Here is a 21,985-nt window from a genome sequence, read left to right as displayed (position 1 = left end):
TACGAGCTAAAAATTGAACGCGCTTTTCAAGAACAAGGGCAACAACTCATACTAAATATTTGTCGATTCTTCTGATTTTCAATAGGGTTCATCCTTGGGTGATTACGAACATTCACACCAAGTTTCATCAAAATCCGCCAAGAATTGTGCCTTCTAGGGGGATTACGAGCTAAAAATTTAACTCATTTTCAAAAGCAAGGGCAATAATTCATATTAAATATTTTTCGATTTTTCTGATTTTCAATAGGGTTCATCCTTGGGTGATAACAAACACTCATGCCAAGTTTCGTCAAAATCCACCAAGATTTGTACCTTCTAGATCGTTTACGTGCTAAAAATTGAACGCGTTTTGAAGAACAAGGGCAACAACTTATACTAAATATTTTTCGATTCTTCTGATTTTCAATAGGGTTCATCCTTAGGTGATTACAAACACTCATGCCAAGTTTCGTTTAAATCCATCAAAAATTGTCCCTTCTAGAGTGTTTAAGAGCTAAAAATTGAATGCGTTTTCAAGAACAAGGGTAATAACTCATACTAAATATTTTTCGATTCTTCTGAATTTCAATAGGGTTCATCCTTGGGTGATTAGGAACACTCTTGCGAAGTTTTGTCAAAATCCGTCAAGAATTGTGTCTTGTAGAGTGTTTACGAGCAATTGTGGATGGACGGACATGGTTGACGGAAATATACGCCCCCCATTTCATGTTGGCGTATAAAAACTATATATTAACAAAACAATAATGTCTCCTGAGCTCTAGATTTCATAATAAATTCAAATATTCACACTGAAGATCATTTAAAATTTTGAAAGATTACATTGTCACATTAAAGATAACATTTCCACATTAAAGATTACATTTTCACATTAAAGATTACATTTTTACATTAAAGATAACATTTTCACTTTAAAGATTACACTTTCACATTAAAGATTACATTTTCACTTTAAAGATTACATTTTCACTTTAAAGATTACATTTTCACATTAAAGGTTTCATTTTTACATTAAAGATTACATTTTCACTTTAAAGGTAACAATTTCACATTAAAAATTACATTTTCACATTAAAGATTACATTTTTACAATAAAGATAACACTTTCACATTAAAGATAACATTTTTACATTAAAGATAACATTTTTACATTAAAGATTACATTTTCACATCAAAGATTACATTTTCACTTTAAAGATAACACTTTCAAGTTAAAGATTACATTTTTACATTAAAGATTACATTTTTACATTAAAGATTATATTTTCACATTAAATATAGCATTTTCACATTAAATATAACACTTTCACAGTAAAGATTACATTTTTACATTCTGTTTTGCATACTGCTATTACATTTACAGATTATCAAACAAAAGAGATGCTATTTTGAAATATTGGTTAGTTACACAATATAAGATAGGTGTACTCAGATTGAATTATTATCATATCACATCTTCACGTCTGAAAAACAAACAGTCTTCATAAATATCAAAATGAATTTAAAATCTAATCATTTATTATTGTCCAGTTAGAAAATGTGATAAACAAAGACCATACATTTTTTAAGACAAACTAATGGTGATTTAGCCGGCTAGCTTGATTCATTGGCTAGCTTGATTCATTGGCTAAACACTGTAAAACAAACGTCACAAACGTCAAAATCTTAAACATAAAGTTGGAAAAGAGAGAATTAAATGGAAAGAAAATCATATTAAAATGAAAATTTACATGTGATAGATTTTACTCTACATTTGCCATTCATGATTAGAGGATTTTCTTTCTTCAGTTATGTTCAGTCGAATTGTCAACAAACTAAAAATTGGAAATATTACATGTCAGTGTTGAGCAATAATAAATAAAACGTTTCATTCGTAAACCGAATTAAATAGCCTCGTCCTTCAGGTGGATGGCAAACCAGTGGAATCACAAACAGAAAACAACTCACGGAACGAATCATTTAGATATGCATTTGAATCAAATTGTAAATGGACAGAGTTGCAACAGTATTGTACTACCAGTCCTGTTATTTGTTTTGTTACCAGAAACTTATTGCCATTATTTCAAAGAGAATATCCAGGTTAATGAATGTTCAGATTGTAATATATGCATTTATTCCACTGCATCTAGTTTATTTTTACTTACGTTCCGTTTGAGTCACCGAATAGGGACGCTGTTTACTGGAACATGGTAGTTTTCCTCTGTAAATATAAATCACAATGGTATAAAAAAAAGTACAAAATGTGAAAATTGAAATATGAAGAGATCAACATCTAGTTCATAAACAATCCAACAGTGTAGAATCACCCACCCTGTTTTTCTTTAGAACAATTGATCTGATTTAAATTGTTCATGTGCTTTATACACTTACTTTTTATATAAGACAATGACAACACCAATCAGAATCAGACCAGCCACTGTACCCAAAATACCTGCCACAATTGGTATCGTTCTATCTTTATCTGAAATATATAAAACAATTTTCTAATTCAGATGATTTTCTTGTTCACCTTGTAAGATTACAGATAGACGAAGTCCAGGAGGAATAAAGCCATATCTGTCCAGTCTCAATACCTTTTGTTGTATATAACATTTCTTGGTCGCATAAAGTGGGAACTGAACTGCAATAAGCAATGGCAGCGCCAATGCACCCCAAGAAAAGTAGTTTATAGCCTATCCCCACTTCATTTCTAAGAGATTTCAAAATCCCGTTTCCCGTTTTTGCATAAAATGTGTTAGAATGCGCTGAATAAAATGGTCCCATTTCATTAAGTCGATCTTCCCCCTGTTTGCACCACCAGTTCCAGGTGGATAACGCCACCAGTGATTCGAAGTTTGGGCGACCATTAGTCTCCCAGAATCGTTTTCAACTTCTGCTATAAACCGTTAGCATGTTGGACAATCTCTTAAACCATTGAATTTAGTCTAACTGACATGAGCTTGCCGGCGGTCATGAAGTTTGCGGCGGCTTTGGTGAATTTTGAATTGCCAGTGAAGTAAATTCTAGAAATAAAGCTCCATTTCTAAAACCAAACTAAATTTTTTATTTCACTCTTATTTTACATAGTGAAAGGATGGCCCGTGGCCCACCTGGAATATTTTGTGGACCCTGCTCGCTCCCCTCACCTGATGTTTCCTATAAACGCAACTGTGTCTATGTGCAGTTTTCCTTGGCTCATGTCCGCTGAACAGTCTGTCAATAAAGACCACGTCAAGATGCTGTATGATCACACTTACCTTGCGTTCTATACCAACCCGAACCTCCTAGATATGTATATGAACACCCAACACTGGTACACGAAAACGCAATCGCTCTAGAAATAGAAAATACGAGGCTTTTGAGAAAGGACAGTTACATGAAATCTTCATACATTTTCTGATGAGGTCAGCTCATAAAGGAGTTATAAATACGTCTTATATTTCTGAATAATACATTTTAAAAGCATTTTCAGTATAATTACATATATAGCATCTATTGAACTCTAATTATCCTTTTAGCCGATCACTTTTTCGGTATCCGCTCCCCTGTGAACTGAAATGATCGGCCTTAAAAGCAAATTTAGGATGCCCTGTTCGTCCCGCCGTCATGATCCATTGCTCTGGATTCAATCGATTGCAAAAACACTTCTTGGTGAAATTGGAGTATAAGGTAGGCAAACTATCCAATCTCTCAGCATCCTTGCTTAAAGGTATACTACCGCTTAGGTTGACCAAAAAATAAATTTTTAAACTTTGTCAAGATGAGTCTTTCTTCATCAGTGGACTAACCTGGTGACATAAATATACAACAAAATCCCCCTATAATCCAATAAATGCAATAAATGTTTCAATAAAATTAGTCAAGTCCAACTGATGAATATATACACTTGTTCACCAAATTTGAGACCTTAAATTTTATGTCCATTCTAAGTGGGAGTATCCCATTAATTGACGCCTTGTAAGCGAACACCACTTTGCACGAGTATTGTGTACCAATAACAATAAGTGACCGATATTAAGTAAGCTCTACAAATATCTGCAGTCTGATTAACATTACATTAAACTTCCGTTCCGTTTTTATTAGCTTTTATATTTAATGTAGCCACTTCAGTAAGGGTCTAACGATTGTCCTCTTGAACGAGATATTTTTGGGTGGGCTGTCGTTAGACCCTATCTGAAGTGGCTATATTAAGAACAAAAGCTAGTAAAAAACGTAAAGAAAGTTTGGTTTAATTGTAAGTAGGCTGAAATATCTGAATAATATATAATAAACGATAAGTGTGTATATCAGCATGTGTAACTCTGTACTTACTGGTATGCTGTACCTGGTTCTAAAGGTCCATTACAAATTTCCTCAGTCGGTTTTTCATCACAACCATCATCATTGCCCGCCGTAAAGGTGGAAAATTCTGAAAAATTATAAAAACATTTGTCATTTGTAGTGTTCGTTTTAATATAAACTCATAAGGACGAGAGAGAGGGTTCTCTCAGAAAAAGGTTTACAGAAAGAATATAAAATATATTTAATATCATTGATGTAGTTAACTTAATTGATTCATTTGAAAGTATAAAGATAAAATGAACTTAGAACGATGTCGACTTGATTTTAGGTCGTAACTTCCGTATCCCAATGTCTCATCCAGATTACTACATGTCCTTCAAGTTTAATCCAACAATAAGGTCAAATAAAAGGCTAACCAATGCCGACAAAAATTCTATGACTCGTTGAATCATTTACAACGTTTTGGAACTTTGTTGACTTACCCGAATTATTAGAGAGTTTTATCCAATCTCCCTTTGTTACTAAAAATGGCGAATTAAAATCAGCTTCTTTTGCTTGTTTCCACGTGATAAACTTTCGTATTACCTGTTCGTCAATTGTTTCTAAAAATTGAGGAAATAGTTCATGTTCAAATTGCATTTCGTAAAGCGCAACAATTCATAACCAAGAATAACTTGAAAGGATTGCAGGGTATGTTTTCCCGACCTGTCTAACATTGTCTTTTATTATTGTCTCTCTTCACTCAGCAGCAAATGTCATGACCTTACAAAAAGGTTCCCCTTAACCACTTGGAGTCATCAATATACATTACAATCTAGTTATTCGTGCAACCAGTATGGCCTAACACTTAGTTTTAGTGGAATTGCAGAAACCACAGACGTCTGATTTAAAATTGGTATGGTGCAATTTGATACCATCAGTTTCCCCGATAAAACCTTTTTAAAAATTCCTTTAAGAACTCCACAATCTAATATTAGTCATTTCGCTTCCTATGCCAACTTGTACATTTTGATAACCACTTATTACATAAAGAAAAATAATAACAACTTCAACTTACATTCAATTTTATTTCTACAGTGTAGTTTGTTATAATACCATTGCGCTCCTTCTCATGTGGACATCTCCACCAAACTTTAGCATCGGAATGATTATGTCCCAGAATAATAACACGGAATACATGAACTGTACCTGCCGCTAAAAGAGACCCACACAAACACGATTACAGGTAAATAACAATGGCCAAAAATAATAGACAACAGTGCAGAACTTTGGATTCGGAGGTGCTAATGCCGTATTTTTTCGAATCTATTCAAGGAGGGTGGGGGGGATTTATTTTGTAAATAAAGGGCTCAAATCCTCTATTTTTGAAATCTCAGTTGTAAATCAATACGGCGTAATGAAAAGACAAATTGTAACTTACGAGCTGTGGGTGTCCTGATTTGCTTTGAGTATGAATTATTCGAGCTTTCATCATTTAGTAGAAATACCCTTACAGCAGCTCTGTAGGTCCAGTAACCAACAATACGATTGCTGTGGATATACTTGGTAGTGTTGTAAGCTGTAATAGAAACGAGCAGTTGAAAAAATGCCATTCTCTCACGCAAGATTAAAATCCATCGGAAAATCGTGCAAAAATCTGATCATTTCTTTCTAATCGCGTCCACACGCCAAATTGGACATATTTTGGCAAATAACCCAATATCTATTCCTCTGATATTTGTGAAAAAAAAACAAACACGTTCAAGATCTCCCTATGAATAAACAAATGATTAAAAACCTCGTCTCTTTTGCGACCACAAGCAAATTGTGTATTCTAGCAAAGAAGACAGCAGAAGTGCAACAATATCAGCTTCTTGGTTTAAATGTTCGAAAACTCGTAATTTCTGTATACGATTTTATTACAAATTTTTAAAAGTGAATTTGAGGCGCATTGAAAAAGAAAGAAATCAACGTAACTGCTAACATGGCTTTACAGAGAAAGAATGCAATCATCAGAAATGCTAAACACACAGCGGACAATTTCATAACTACTTTAATCATTTCAAAAAAGATAAATTTAACATCAACCTCTTTCTCTTCAAGGCTTTAATTCAGACCACGTTTCATTAAAATCGGATCAAAACTCTAGGTCCTATCGCGTTCCAATTAAGGACAAAGGGGCTGACAATATACCTCCGAATTATGGGTATATAAAAAGTTTATCTACCGTTCTTGCCAATATGTGCGGTATACAATGTTTTATCTGCTACTTCACTGTCTCGCCTTTCTGTTTCAAACATTTCTACAACAAACGCCATAGGACCAGGGTATTCTGCTAGTTTTGTCCATGTAACAGTTAAATTAGTGGCTGTTTGGTCCACTATTTCAACTTTAGATGGTGGAACAGGATCTGGAAAATATAAATCAATCAGCCAACAGTTAAATAAACTGGATATTAAAGTGTATTTCAAAGAAACTGATACTCATCAACTCTTGCACAAGAGCTCCTTTCACCCAAAACATACCTTTTCTCGTATAATTAAGTCACAAGTTTTACGATTTCATCGAATTTGCACAAGTTCTTCTGATTTCAACCAAGCCTGTACGATTGTTTTCTCAAAACTGAAAGAGCGTGGGTACTCTAAACGATTTTTACAAAAAACATAAAAAATTCCACCTTAGCACAGATAGTAGCTAAAAACAGGCTTTATGCCGAAGTACCTCCAGGTTTAAGAAGTGCTCCATGTTTGGGCAGTAGATGCAAAACATGTCCCTTTATATCAGAAATTCATTATTTTTAAGCAACTCTACGAATAAAAGGTACCCGATACAGGAACATCTAACATGTGAACATCCGAATTTAATATATTTAATTTCATGCAAGAAATGCCCTAAACAATATGTAGGAGAAACTAAGAATAATATACGAACTCGTTTTAATGCTAATAGGTCGGATATCAAAGAAAGACAAGCCTGTTTCTAATCATTTCAACCTCGACGACCATATTCAATAGACGATCTCGCCCTAATCCCAATTGAGCGTATAGAAATTGACTTGCCAGAAGATGAAACTACCAAATTCCGTCAAGCTAGGGAAGCCCATTGGATTGAGACATTGAATACAGCAAGACCTATAGGACTAAATATTCATCATAATGTAGGCATAGCACCCTTTGTTGTCCCGTTTAATACAACCAGCAATCGAGTAAGCAAGATATTTCATGCCCACTATAAGAGCCTTCAAGAGAAATTCCCCCATGTCTATAAGCAGAAAATGATAGTTGCATATTCAAAAAATAAGAACTTAAATGATAATATTGTTCATAGTAAACTAACAACAATCAGCACATAACAGATACTATACTTCTCGCCTATCGGGCGAGTTATTTTTTCTAATTTTAGATCAGAATAAGAACAGAAGAAAACCCAATATCAAGACCCTTAATCCTAATTTCTAAATAAAGTGTCTGCTCCACCCTAGGCCTGTACATTTGGGAGAATCAACCCTCCCTTCCCCGAAACCCAATTGAGCGAAAAGAAATTGACTTGCCCGAAGATGAAACTACCAAATTCCGTCAATCTAGGGAAGCCCATTGGATTGAGACATTGAATACAGCAAAACCTATAGGACTAAATATTCACCATAATGTAGGCATAGCACCTTTTGTTGTCCCATTCAATACAACCAGCAATCGAGCAAGCAAGATAGTTCATGCCAACTATAAGAGCCTTCAAGAGAAATTCCTCCATGTCTATAAGCAGAAAATGATAGTTGCATATTCAAAAAATATGAACTTAAATGATAATATTGTTCATAGTAAACTAAAAACAATCAGTACATAACCAGAATCAGAATCAGAACAGAAGAAAACCCAATATCAATACCTTTAATCTTAATTTCTAAATAAAGTGTCTGTTCCACCCTAGGCCTGTACATTTGGGAGAATCAAAACCTCTCTTACCCGAAAACTAAAAACGATTATTGACGGAGTTAGACAAAACTTGGTGATATTGTTCAATTGCACCCCTAATAGGTTGAATATTTCATTCTGGTGATATAACTCTACTGCCAAATATATTGATTCAAAATCAAATCTGCCAGTGGGCGTATTACCTCCTTTGGCTGGCAAGCTATCTTCTTAAATAAGGAAATAATATTGCACTTGGTAGGACTACGACATAAACTTGTGTGTTAACGCTTAAGACACATATTTGGTATTTTTTTTAAATTTGTATTTTTTTTTCTGGAGCCCTCTTAAACCCGTGGTCTTAGTTCAACCAGTCCCTGTAGTAGTTGAAAAACTGTCTTTGTCATACCCAGTTAAATGTATAGGTAAATGTCTATTTTTTACAGTTGAGTAATGGTGTGTAAACTTATCTAACTTCGATTGTCTATGGTCCGACCTAGTTGCTGTTTTAAATATTGATCTATTACCTTTATATTCAACACAATTCCCAACATCATCTTCAAAAAACAGTTTCCGGTCACAAATACAGTAGTCATTCTTACACACGTATGGTGTTGATGGACTTCCACACGTTGATGTATCATTTCCACTACAATTGTCACCAGCTTTACCATCAACATAGAACTAGATGTAAAATATAATGTTGTTTATAAAAATGTTCCTTTTTTAGGATTATTTATATCTCGATCCCCCAAAAAAGCGAAAAAAATACTTCTGAGACAATTAAAAAACTGTAACCCTACTTACTCTAAAAAAGTGTCACAATTACTCAGTTACTCAACTTTGTTGAAGAATACACTATGAACAGAGTCTTACTTCATGAAGTTGCTTTTCTGTACATTAGTGTTCAAATTCTGTACAAGATTAAAGAGATTTGTTAGGAGTTTCATTAGTCAAGGACGCCCAACGAGTCGAAATACTTCGACTCTTCCCTACTCTGTTTCTTAATACTCACGGTCGGTTTATACAGGTCGATGTAAACTATACACAAAAGTAAAAGTATAAAATTCCCAAAATTCATTATAACATTCATCAATTTGAAAACACATCAGAGTTCTTCTTCAACTAAATATTTAGGTAATGGTATAGATCGCAAGATAAAATTTTGTAAGGTACAACTACGTATATTGCATTTTTATTACTTAATGTAGGTCAAAGCGATGTCTGAAATAAATTCAGGACTTTACAATCCATTGTTGAATTTTTAACATTATGTGAAATTCATTAGACTTAGAAGTTCATACATGTACACTTTCTGATGCCGAAGAAATTATAAAAACAGCGCTGATAATAAACCGATTATATTTCTATGAACATACCTAACGTACACTCGGGTTTCAATGTAGACTCTACCAACCTGTAAGCCTACCATCTCGGGAGAAACCGGTTTGTACGGCGGTCCGCTAGAGACATCAATATTTTGTCTTTTATTCTTCATACACCCACCTATGTCTTTTTTCAAAATATTAAAAGTCCTGAGTGGTTATATCGCTCGATTTTAGAAATTTTAAAAATAGATTGTATTGTTTTATGTTCTACTTTTCCGCATTTAGTCGGGTTTTTGAGTACGGGGAACGCCATGTAGTATACAATGAGGGAGATTTGGTCAGGAAAAAGATTTCCATTTGTGAAGGGATCCCTTTCCCGCCCCAGGACCTTCATCACTGACAGGGAAAAACTGGGTAGAAAATTCCAAAGTTGTTGATAGATTTAATGACACGACTTTTAAATAGATGGAACACAAAATAAATTCAGTGATGCCTATAATGCCCATGCTTCTACATGTGAATCAACGCAAAGTCCTTTTAAGATAATCAGTACTAGTATTTAATTCGATATTCTAATTCTCATAAAATTTGTTAGTAAAATTCCATATATCGATGAACTTAATATTAATATTTTATCAGAGAACTGATGTGGATCGTGAAAAATGCTTTTGAGGTGCTTAAATCAACTGTCAAGATATATCCGCCCTGTGCACAATGCCAGATAAATCCGGGTCGGGTGAGCGTTGCAAGGACAAACATATATAACAAAATATTTTTTTATTAAAATATTGTAACAATTAAAATTTATACAATAGAACAACATTTTAAAAAGAAAATGAACAGACATAACCACAAAAAAAAAAAGAAAAAAAAGATGTTTATTAAAAATGCAAGGCATGAGATTTCAGCTATCTCGGGCGGATATTTGAATACGGAATGTGCGAATCTCCATTGGTTTGAGGAGTATATGGAACGGAGCTTGTAAAGTTGAGGAATCTTGCGTGGAACCTGTAAAAAAGTAACGTTTAAAATTATCTGTTATGAACTGGTATGTGCTAAAGAGACAGATGGGCCGTTTTCGGGGATGATTTGAGTCTTGAATATATGTAAATAGTCTTCAGAAGTATTAGAAATGTACGAAAATTGCATAATTCCTTCAAAAATACCCCAAACTAGGCTTCACTTACTATTTCCATATATGTCTTTTCTATATGATAGAAAGTTTAAAAGACGACTGTCTTTTTAACTTTCAAACGCGGGTGATTCTGGACATAGATGGATATGAAGGCTCAAATTTCGATGGTGGGCTTATCTAGAATTTTCCTGTTTCTGAGACGATTGGTCAAAAAAGGGCCCACCTGTCCCTTTAATGTCAAAAAAAAAAAAAAAAATGGTATGAACTCGATACACCAATTTCTGCTAAAAATTAGGAATTGAATTTTAGTTATAAAAGTATAAAAGAGTATAAATCATCACATTTATTTCGATTCTAAAATTTGAATATCTAGTCCGGTGATGGTAGATCCTTTCCAAATCAAATAATGATAGAACTTTACCTAGTCAAATGATATCTTATTGTAAATCAAATTTAACCATGTCCTTGTTGGATGACGCTTTACGTTTTCAGATTTTTCTACTTTCTTAGTCAAATGATGGTAGATCCTTACCTTGTTAGATGATGATAGATCTTTACCTTGCCAGATGATGATAGATCCTTACCGAATCAGATGATAATAGATCCTTACCTTGTCAGATGATGGTGGATCTTTACCTTGTCAGATGATGATAGATCCTTACCGAATCAGATGGTGGTAGATCTTTACCTAGTCAGATGATGGTAGTCCTTTACCTAGTCAGATGATGAGAGACCCTTACCTAGTCAGATGATAGTAGATCCTTACCTTGTCAGATGGTGGTTGATCCTTACCTGGTCAGATGATGGCAGATTTTTACCTTGCTAGATGATGGCAGATTAGACTATATTAACCTTGTAAGGTAGTAAGGATATTGTAAATCTCTCTTAACCATGTCCTGGATGGATCTTGACGTTTTCAGATTTTTACCTAGTCAGATGATGGTAGATCTTTACCTAGTCAGATGATGGTAGATCTGATGGTAGATCTTTACCTAGTCAGATGATGGTAGATCTTTACCTTATCAGATGATGATAATCCTTACCTTGTCATATGGTGAGAGATCTTTACCTATTCAGATGGTGGTAGATTTTTACCTTTTTAGATGATGGTAGATCTTTACCTAGTCAGATGATGGTAGATCATTACATTGTCAGATGATGGTAGATCCTTGTTAGATGATGATAGATCTTTACCTTGTCAGATGATGGTAGATTTTTACATAGGTAGATCCTTATCTGGTCAGATGATGGTAAATATTTACCTTGCAAAATGATAATGGATCCTTACCTTATCAGATGATCCTTACCTTGTAAGATGGTGGTCTATCTTAAACTAGCCAGAGCCTATGAGATCTATCTTTACTTAGTCAGATGGTGGTAGATTTTTATTTATTCAGATGATCGTAGATTTTTACCTAGTCAGATGATGGTAGACTTTTACATAGTTAAATGATATCTCTTCCGAATCAGAATTTATCATAAATTTGTGTTTTGTTATTTGTGTTTTGTTTAGAGTCAGATTTTAGTAAATAATTTTCTATCTAGTCTGATAATGGTAGATTGCTGGTCAGTTATTGTCACTGACAATTTCATGACTCATGATCATAGCGAGAAAACACAACACCAAGAATCATCTGAAACTTACCTATTTTACTGGGAGAAACAGAGCCATCGTCAGTTGTCCACTGTAATCTTGTAACATCGGAAATATGAAAATTACCACCAAGAGATAGTTCAGTAATAAAAACAATATTAAATGGTGTAAATAGCTCCTGCAATAAGAAAAATTGGCTGTTAAAGCATGGGTCTACTACAGAGATTAGAAACTGTTTCATTGTATAGGATACAGAAGAACAAGAGAGATTAAATCCACACAAACATGAACACAAGTGTATCATTAGACTGCAAGTGATCAAATGGAAACACTGGCATTTTTCTTCAAATAATTAGACAGCCTAATCGGAAAACCAGGGAACAGGCCCCGTATTCTCGAAACGATCTTAGCGCTAGGATGCCCTAGAATCAATGTTAGAAGATAAGAAACCAGGACGTCCTAGCGCTAAGATCGTTTCGAGAATACCGGGCCTGGATTATTGGCCGACCACGATGTGTAGGCTAATTTGTTCATTAGCAACTTTTTTGTGATGGTATGATGTTGTTTTTGTAAATTATATTTTATTCAAAATTGTTTAAGAAAAATCACAGTAAAAATAGTTTTATTATTATCATTGAGAAATTTGTTGCCACAAAAAGTTGATTACATGGCGTTTAATTTCTTCTGATTTTAAGTGAAAATATATCATGTTTATTTGTCTTTTTCAATAATGTTAACACGGAATAAAATTTCTTCACATCCAATATTTCGTAACAACACCTGCGCTAGTTTTTAATTCAGGATATGTTATAGAATTTTAAAAAGGTAATAAAATTCCCTATGGCGATACGCCTGCAGATGCCTACAATGACACAACATTGAAGGTTACAAGTAGGAAAATATTTACTGGCAAATTTCCAATTGGAAAAACATATTTATTAAACAAACCTAAACTGTTTAAAATTTAACACTTGATGTTTTTTATGTCACCTGCCATTCATGATTCGACGAATTTTTTTTTATGCATCACATGTCTTGCCTTAATATATGCGAGGTTCAGTGTAAAAACATTAAAACTGTCCAATATTCATATCGTTTTGCTTACACTATGTCAACTTTCGGCCCAATACTACAAAGTCAAATGTTAAAAATTTAGAAGAAGATTTTGTCAGATCAATACAAACTGTTGAAAAAAACGAAACATTTGGATCTGCATTCAATCAGATTTTCCAAAAAAGAAATATTTTTGCTATAGTCTAACAGTAAGTTCATCTGCGTATAATGGCAAACAAATCTGAAAATCGGACCGTTTTCTGAAATCAGTTACAATTAGAGTTCGTGAAACAAGGATGAATTGTCCAATGAAAAAAATAGAATGATTTTTTAAGATAAACAAATATTCACAATTTTGTATAAAAAGGGAAGTTTAACACAATTTGTGTTATTTTGAAGCTGGCGCAATATCCACCTTTTACATTATTTTGAAACAAGTCTGAACCCCCACATAAACATTCATTAGACCAGACTTAGGTTTTATATAAAGTTCAATAATAATATAGTGTTTTTTTTTTTGAAAATACAAAGTGAAATATTGCGCAATGTCATTTGGACACTGAGTTTCAGTCACACTTTAGAATTATTTGTTATTAGATGATAAAAATGTTCCTGATCTTAATAATAAATCAATCAAAAATTTACCTCTAAAGATACTGTGACTTCTTTGGATAATTCGGAATGTTCTTTTGCTTCATAAATATGTTCTAATCGTAATAAATAAACCTCAGTTTCACCAGGCAGAATTTGGTCTAATGTTAATATGTTGACATTTGGTGGTAATCGATTCCTCAAACCAGACCACTGAAAGGGGAAATTCGAATACGAAATTCAGAATGAGAAATATGACAAACTAGCATTTTCTATTTGACAACTCAGGCAAAACACTTTTTCGCAATGAACAAAAAGTCGCAATTGACTTCATTTTCCCCAAGAAACATGATCAACATGAACAGTAAAATGTGTGACTAAATACCACAGAAAATGATTTTATTCTGGCTACTTAAATGCCCTTGTACAAAGAACAGTTCTCCATGAATTTGTGCCTAGAGCACGAATGAACTTCTTTTGTTTAAAATCGAAAATTGACAAGCAGTTATACAAAGTTCCCGGTCCTTTTATATACAGTTCATTGAATTTTAATATTTTGATATTCCAAGTTGTTTTTCTTTCTTTTGATTGGATGGTATGCTAGCGAATACAACTAATCAGAGCTAACTGTAAAGATTGTAAACCATTTAGCTAAACGTGTGTTATTGGAGGCTATGTTTGGTTGTATTCGCTTAGTAAATCCTTTTCAGGTACCTCATAATTATACACCGTCTTGAATGCATCAAAATTAGTAGTGGTAGCTGTAAATGACAGAGTTGGTTGAAGATGTATTTTTAATGCCATGTCTCTAGTTACTTCATTTGATTTCTCTATACCATCGATAAATAAGTAATGTTTCCCTGAAAAAGAAGAAAGTGATCCACGATTTAAATCCGTCATTGGGTGTTATTCTTACAATCTTTCCTTTTCATTCCATTCGGTATACATGCGTATACGTTATACAACAAAGATCAATTTGCAATAGGTTTCGATCAGTTTCTTAGGAATGTTAATACACGAACATGCCAATGGCGTCTGCTCATCTTTGGATTGAAGGGGTCCGAATTTTAGTCGAATCAATTTGAACCGCTACTCGAATATGCATACAGTAAGCATTTCGTACGTCACCAGTGCATTATCTTGTCTTAAGAATTGCTTTTAATGACGACATCTAATGCAATTCTTTTATTTTTTCTTGAGAATGGTACCTATTTCTATGACAACATCTCATTCAATGCCGACCTTGATTTGTGTTCTTCGGTAACCAGATTAAGTTTGAAAATGTTGGACATCAAATTCCATTTCATTTTTTCATGAGTAACCATTTCTAGTTCATAAACTAAACAAAAATCCAAACCAACCTTTATAGATTATGCCTTTTTGATCTTCGCCTAATTCGTTGAGATTTTCTGACACTCCTAAGCCATCATCTCTAAATAATCGTCTATGTACCTAGAATATTTTAAATACGCTACAAACATAAGGACTCAACTGCCAAAAACAATTTTCAGAGGAACATGCAACATACAACAAACAACAGTCTATTGCTTGGAGCCTCTTTGTGGCTTTATTTTTCAGATTCTGCATATAACATACTGGTTACTTAAGTCAATTGCAGCATTCCGACAACTCATTGCACCATTATAAAGAATGTAAATGATGGAATTATTTCTACTCTTGTTATTTAGATTCACATTCCAGAGCGCTGTCCACAATTGTACCAGCGTATGCACATAGTTTTCATGTATTTGGTGAATTTGGTATGTGTGGTCATTACATTAGGACAAATGTATATTTGATGGGTAAAGAGCCTCTTGAACATCTCCGAGTAGTGTCACTGAAACTGTCGATAGCTGCTGAATGCGGTGTAACGATCTTGTCAAAGAATATCTGGTGTCATTTCTTACCATTAATTCCATGCTGCCATCTTGAATACTTCCTCCCGCCTGACACCTATCAGTCATTACACTAACTCTTACATCCTTGGACTCATCCTAAACAAAATGAAACATTATACTGATTAGCTAGGAAAAACGATAAATGTCCAAACTAGTAGGCTACTTCGATGTTACATTGAAAAATGGCATTGCAAATAAAGATTGTATAAGCCAAGAAATTAAACAATTTAGTTTTTTTCTGATGATCAATGGTTTCATTCTGTTAGTGGTCACAATGGCAAATTCAGTTTTTTAGTACCAGAGTTTTGCCATGAAATCCTTGTTTTATCTCTTCATGATGTTAACTAAAGCTGGAAGTACCTGTATAAACATTTTACTTGTTATAGGATAATAATTTCCTGATACGGCTTCTATCACTTGTAAATTCCATGTTTCACGTTTATCTCGTCTGAAATCACATGCACAATGAAAAATAGTATATCTTTAATGATCCAGTTTCATATTGCTGATACAGTATTTAGACAGTAGGAGAAAATCATTTCGCAATGTGCCATTAAAATTGAGCAAAGACTTGGACGTTTTATTTAATTAAGGGTAGGATAAATAGCATCCGAAACTATGTAAGTCACACCTTCAGTGTCTTCAATATCTGTATACAAGGTAGACTGACAGCACAAATGTGCATAATTACCTTCGTTCAGGGTAAATCTGTTGCAAATTACTATTACCCCACGGACTAACAAGTGTTTTGCACAGTTATAAGTCTTACTGAAACTTTATGTTAATTTAGTAATTAATATCTTATACAAAATCTAATCTTCAAAATAAGGTATATGAATATTGAAAAACATTGTTTAAGATAAAAACGTTCAATGTGGACCCACTCCAGTAATTAATTTTATGCTAATACGAATGTAGTCCGTGCTGTGTAGTCCATATTTTAGGAATGAAGTCCTTGCTCTATTTAGAAATCCTCTTTCTCCCTCTCTTTTGTGGGCTTTGTGTGCCTATTTTTGACTAATATTTGGTCTAGACATGGAATTTGATGCCTGAAATTGTATTTTCTTTCAGATTTGTGAGATGATGAGAGATAATTCTAAAAATAGTCGTTTTGTGTGCATTGACAGTCAAGTGGATGTTGATAAAATGTAGTGGTCTACTTTCAGTTTGGCTAGTTCAAGATTTTTATGTTCATGATATATTGAATTTTTGTCCAGAAACTAAGCATTGCTTCGAAGGTTGAATTTATGAGATTTGGCATGGAAACAGAGTGTGTCCTGTCTGTTACACAATTTAGTGGTTATTCCCCTTGGACCGAAATGATTCACATACAGCACAAATTCACTTATGGTCACTTTATAGCAATTTCCAACTTACCTTCTTTTTAACATTTCTCTTCCATTAGAATCAGTATAGAATTCGCCTTTACTATCAATATTAGTGTTAAATCTTGATATTACTTCACGGCCCACATAATCGCTGTAATATGTCAAAATTATCAGAATTCAATTCTAATCATATCCTGATACACTGAACGCAAAAAATATGAATAAAATTTACTTCAATGAATTACTTGCAACAATTCGAATATGGTTCTATATATTTGTGTCTAAAATGTTACTTAAAGTGACAGTGTTTTCCAATATACAGGAAAAATCTTTATATCCAAGTAGGCATTGGAGGATGCATTGGACAGGCAATTGGTGGAAGAATTAAAAAAAAAAACAGACAGTTTTTTAAAATGTTATAACCAAATGAAGTTTTAGTCTAAAAATATTGTATATTATTGGCCATTGGAAGGAAGCCGTATTCGAATCACAATCAACATCATTTTTAATGGTAAAGCTCTTACCACCCTTATTCTGGATATATAAAATCAACAGCACAGACACCAGCATTAGAACGTATGAAAAAACAAAAATTGTTAGTTCTTGGTTTATTTATTATAACAAAGGTTTGCAATTTGGTTAACAATGATTAGTACTTACTTTCCAGGGATTGGTCCAACTTGCCATTCCAATTCAACATAAGGACTATTATCATATAATCTTATCACTTGAGATACCCAGGAACTGAACTCTTGGTGAATTTCTTTAACATTTACACCCTAAAAACAACCCCACACATATAAGAATTATGAAATTTCTTAAGGACATCATTGATAGGCAACTAGCTTAATTGTGATGAAGGAATCCTTTTTCATGTAGACCCTATTGTCTCTTTTTAAGTTTAACCACTTATTCGAAAGCATCCAAGTAAACCTGGTGGCGCTCGATTGGAGAGTTCTGAACTAGTTTCGTCTGTTCCAAATCTGACCTCAATTGATTTGAGCACAAGTATAGCAACTATATAGTGTTTAAGTACAATTAAGGTGCGGGCACACGAAGGGTCTTGGTCGGAGATGTCGCCGAATAGAGTCTTGTCAAGAGTTTCACCGACTGGAAAGGGCACACGAAAAGACAACAATCTCTATCGGTCGTTTAACTTTACCTGTATTTGTCTTTGTTTTTGGGTTGGTGCCCGATAGTTCTCCGATCGCTGCCCGGAAAGATAGCATTTGGCCGACCAATCCTCACCCACCACTCGTCTCCTACGCATACGTAAGTTGCAAAATCACAAGATTAATATCCATACCTGAACAATTTTTACTGCTACTGGATTTTGACCTCTAATTTTTGTGGGATTTTTAAACTTCGGAATAAAGACGTAAGCACCCGACGCTCTCATACTAGTATCACCGATGTAATAATAGAAATCTTGCTCCAGTTTTACAGCTTTACCACTATTGAGATTTGTGGCACTCTTCACAAGTCCAGTGTTGCCATCAAACGCCAATTCTATCATCTAAAAATATACAGATAGGTAGTTGCAAGCAATACAGCAACTTAAATGTCCCTTGGTTTATCAATTAACGCCAGAATCCTCAGGGATCCCAGTAAATCAGTTGAAGGTAATTTCCTAAATAGAAATATATTCATCTCCGAAAATAATTTTGTTTAACTGATATTATTCTAAATTCAAAAAAATACCACTGGCCAAAAAAAAAATATAAGAGTAAATCCTTTCAAAGATGAAGTCTGAGATCTCTGAATGCTCGAATCCGAATATCCGGGCGCTTGCTGAAATATATTAATAGAAAGGAATTCCATAATATCACATCAGGATCTGATTGACATATTTTCCAAAATATTTTTTTTTTCTGATTCAAGACTTTGTTTTCACACAAGACAAAATAAATGAATTCAAATAAAACTGTTGGGAGGAAATTTTAATTATTTGACAGGACTTTCATTTTGAAAAGAATCGGAGTGATCAAAGTTGTTATTAGTAATTCAATCAAGAGAACACAATACCCACCTTATTACCTACTGTAAAATCAGACTTAGGTGCTGGTGACACTGGTAAAAGATTCCCACTGCCTGCAATAATAGCAGTGTAGAAATAACATATTTGTACAATGATTCACGTCTTTGACGTTTCTGAACCATATATGTGAACAACGACTCCTTCTGCTCATTTTGACAATTTGAATATAAGTTGTTTTTCTCTTATGTTGATTATGTCCGACTTAATCTGAGTGAGTCTCTTTTGATTTTCCAAACTTACTTTAAAATTGCCTCCCAAGTGCTGCAAAAAATCTTTAAAGAAACATTGTGACGTGGCTATTGTAATGGCAAAGCACTGACGTTTCCATTAGCACGCGAAGGAGGGTAATGGTAGAATGCCTCTATTTTTAGGGTAAATAATATGTACACTTACCTAACTGAGCAGAAACATACACAGTTTTGAAACCAAAAGGCGGCAATGTTAACAAAAAAACTATTTCATTCGCAGCTGTTGATTTCCTTCCAGGTATAGACTTAGTTTTCTCTGATATTGGAATCATCTGGAAAAGAAAAGGAACAAAAACGTAAGTAGGCCTAATCCAAAGCAATTTATGCACAAGGCACACTATGTTTTGTATATACTCTCTTTTGAAGAAAATACTATCAACGTTTTCGGACTTGAAGAAGAATTTGATGAAAGGTTATGAAAATACGCCAATGCGGTTAACAGTGAAACAATGCAACTTCCATAATTATATGATCTTACGAAATACCTACATTAAACAATTATTTTGAAAATCAAGGAGCTATAGTACTGTTCTACATTATGCAAGATTTTAGAAATTCAACGGACGGGCGGACGAGCAAGCTGACACCAGTGCCAACAATATACGTGTATAGGGAGAGGTCTTAACTCGTAATAACTAGCCCTCGATCTTAACAGTTGGAAACAAACACTTTGTATTCCTAATTTTTCCTGACAAGGAGGAATGAGACATTCTTTTATTATGATAATTTCAGTCGAATTGATCAAGATATCAATAAAAGGTTGTGACGGTAACATACGGATATGACCTTTGTTCAGTTTACTAGTTACAGCTGTGGATATGTTGTATTTAAATCAATAGCTGTAAACATCTAGAATTAAAACTACTGACCGCTATTCTACTTGCACCATTCAAGTATCGTTATCAAGGTATAAATGATATAACGGGACTTACATCAGAAGTAACTTCATTCGAGTTTCCATCAATAACTTTATACTTTTTATCTGATACTGGTAATCGCATCCAATGATCAACGGCTCTTGACAAAGGATTATAAGTATGGACAAAGAACTGAAAATTAAAGGAAGGTACAAATATTTCGATGATATCAAAACACACGAAACAATGTCTCATGTTGTCAGTGGCTAGTCAAAGAAGATATTAAAATGATACCAAATCATTGTTCTCAATAGCTATATTGTGTACATAAAAATATATGATACAAAAAAAAAACTATTTGAAACAACTATCTAGATAATCCACCATATAGCACCTTTTGAAGCCCCCCCACCCCCCTTTCCTGAGAAACAAAAACATTATCAATTCGTTTCGGATATACGACATGTCTGATTTGACCAATAGCAAGATTTAAGAATGTGAATTTTCTCACAACTATACCTGAGCATTTGATTCTGATACGTCACATTCCGTTATGTTCAATTTTTCACAGAATTCAAATTTAGGTATATCTTCTTTACTGGCTTCTGACTTCAAAAATAATTTTGGAAAAGCCTCTTTGATAACAGACTACAAAATATTAAAAATAAATTAACACATAAAATTTCTCAGTGAAACATTCTATCTTTATTGGGCTTATATAAGCAAAGAATATCTACCCGAAAATTCCTATCAATGACAACATAATATGTTCCAAGCTTCATATTACTTATTGATATGACCAAGATTATCCATACATACCCCGTTTTTCGACTAAGGGCTTTTTGACCCCATTTTATCTGGTCTAGGTTTGCAGTATCATTGGATGAATAATCTTTAAATAAAATTACCTCACATTTTTCTATGCCTTCACTTAGTAACTTATTATAATCATTGGCTACATGTTCCTTTTCTGTCCCACTGAAATATAATACATTTTGTCCGGTCAGAGGCATTTGTCTACTTTTTTCGATTACTTTCCAGTGGAGTGAAGGTCACGACCTGTAGCACACTGAGACACGATTTACTGTCCCATCGCAAAGCTTCTTTACCATGCTAGTCTCTTTGATCTGCATGACTGAGGTGAAAGCAATTGAAGAATCGGAAGATATTAGCCCTATCTATGCACGATATCAAACCCTGGATCATCAAAATTGCCCGAGCTCTAAGCACTGTATTAGTTCAGTCTTTCCATTCGGTGGCGTAGCGAGAAAATCATTGACTGGGGTTGACGGTGATTCTTTATGGATTTCAAAAGGTCACTAGTAATGGTTGGGGTTAAAGGGGGGGGGGGGGGGAAGTGGAAGTAGAATAAATTTTCAATTGATTTTAAAACAATAGTCTGTAGAGTTAAATTATTGTTGCAGAATGTCGTTTCTGTTTATTTTATTATAACAGGTAAAAATAACCAGTTTACAAGTCAGATGAAAACATCTTATTGATCAAGTTTGAACCAACATAAAAGTCGTGTAATCAAATAATTTATCTTTTAAGCCATTAAAATGTCAATAATTAATACACAAGTATTCCATCATAGGTAGGCCCATGTATAATATCAAGTTATGATAAAATATCACTATATATGTTAACGTTTTTTTTATATATCAATGCTTACTTACGTTATAGCATCATGGTGCTGTAATATTCCCTGAGCTCTTTCTGAAAAAATAATGACGTTGCGAATATCTGGCTTAATTTCCACAAAACAATACTA

The 21,985-nt window shown here is 33.9% G+C and overlaps 2 protein-coding genes across 2 annotated transcripts in view; both read right to left on the bottom strand.

The window, feature by feature from the left end:
* The window catches only part of LOTGIDRAFT_232263 (hypothetical protein), a gene marked incomplete at its 3' end in the record, with an annotated part of 10,727 nt that extends 1,394 nt beyond the window's left edge, over positions 1-9,333 (bottom strand). Inside the window, exons 1-10 of the mRNA XM_009056313.1 lie at positions 9,160-9,333; positions 8,672-8,828; positions 6,464-6,646; positions 5,678-5,815; positions 5,315-5,451; positions 4,740-4,842; positions 4,288-4,384; positions 3,234-3,310; positions 2,368-2,458; positions 2,142-2,197 (exon numbers count right to left, since the gene is read on the bottom strand). Coding sequence (XP_009054561.1) covers positions 2,142-2,197; positions 2,368-2,458; positions 3,234-3,310; positions 4,288-4,384; positions 4,740-4,842; positions 5,315-5,451; positions 5,678-5,815; positions 6,464-6,646; positions 8,672-8,828; positions 9,160-9,237 — 1,117 coding nt within the window. The 5' untranslated portion in view covers positions 9,238-9,333. The remainder of the gene's footprint in view (positions 1-2,141; positions 2,198-2,367; positions 2,459-3,233; positions 3,311-4,287; positions 4,385-4,739; positions 4,843-5,314; positions 5,452-5,677; positions 5,816-6,463; positions 6,647-8,671; positions 8,829-9,159) is intronic.
* A 901-nt stretch (positions 9,334-10,234) lies between these two features.
* The window catches only part of LOTGIDRAFT_232262 (hypothetical protein), a 23,082-nt gene continuing 11,331 nt past the window's right edge, over positions 10,235-21,985 (bottom strand). Inside the window, exons 11-26 of the mRNA XM_009056312.1 lie at positions 21,891-21,930; positions 21,123-21,192; positions 20,734-20,862; positions 20,290-20,406; positions 19,503-19,629; positions 19,101-19,162; positions 18,378-18,587; positions 17,732-17,850; positions 17,121-17,222; positions 16,104-16,191; positions 15,753-15,839; positions 15,207-15,297; positions 14,560-14,705; positions 13,900-14,058; positions 12,253-12,379; positions 10,235-10,480 (exon numbers count right to left, since the gene is read on the bottom strand). Of these exons, the coding sequence (XP_009054560.1) occupies positions 10,377-10,480; positions 12,253-12,379; positions 13,900-14,058; positions 14,560-14,705; positions 15,207-15,297; positions 15,753-15,839; positions 16,104-16,191; positions 17,121-17,222; positions 17,732-17,850; positions 18,378-18,587; positions 19,101-19,162; positions 19,503-19,629; positions 20,290-20,406; positions 20,734-20,862; positions 21,123-21,192; positions 21,891-21,930 (1,778 nt within the window). The 3' untranslated portion in view covers positions 10,235-10,376. The remainder of the gene's footprint in view (positions 10,481-12,252; positions 12,380-13,899; positions 14,059-14,559; positions 14,706-15,206; positions 15,298-15,752; positions 15,840-16,103; positions 16,192-17,120; positions 17,223-17,731; positions 17,851-18,377; positions 18,588-19,100; positions 19,163-19,502; positions 19,630-20,289; positions 20,407-20,733; positions 20,863-21,122; positions 21,193-21,890; positions 21,931-21,985) is intronic.

Source organism: Lottia gigantea (assembly GCF_000327385.1).
Source record: "Lottia gigantea unplaced genomic scaffold LOTGIsca_27, whole genome shotgun sequence".
Taxonomy (NCBI): Eukaryota; Metazoa; Mollusca; class Gastropoda; family Lottiidae; genus Lottia; species Lottia gigantea.
This window is presented reverse-complemented; position numbering and strand designations above follow the sequence as displayed.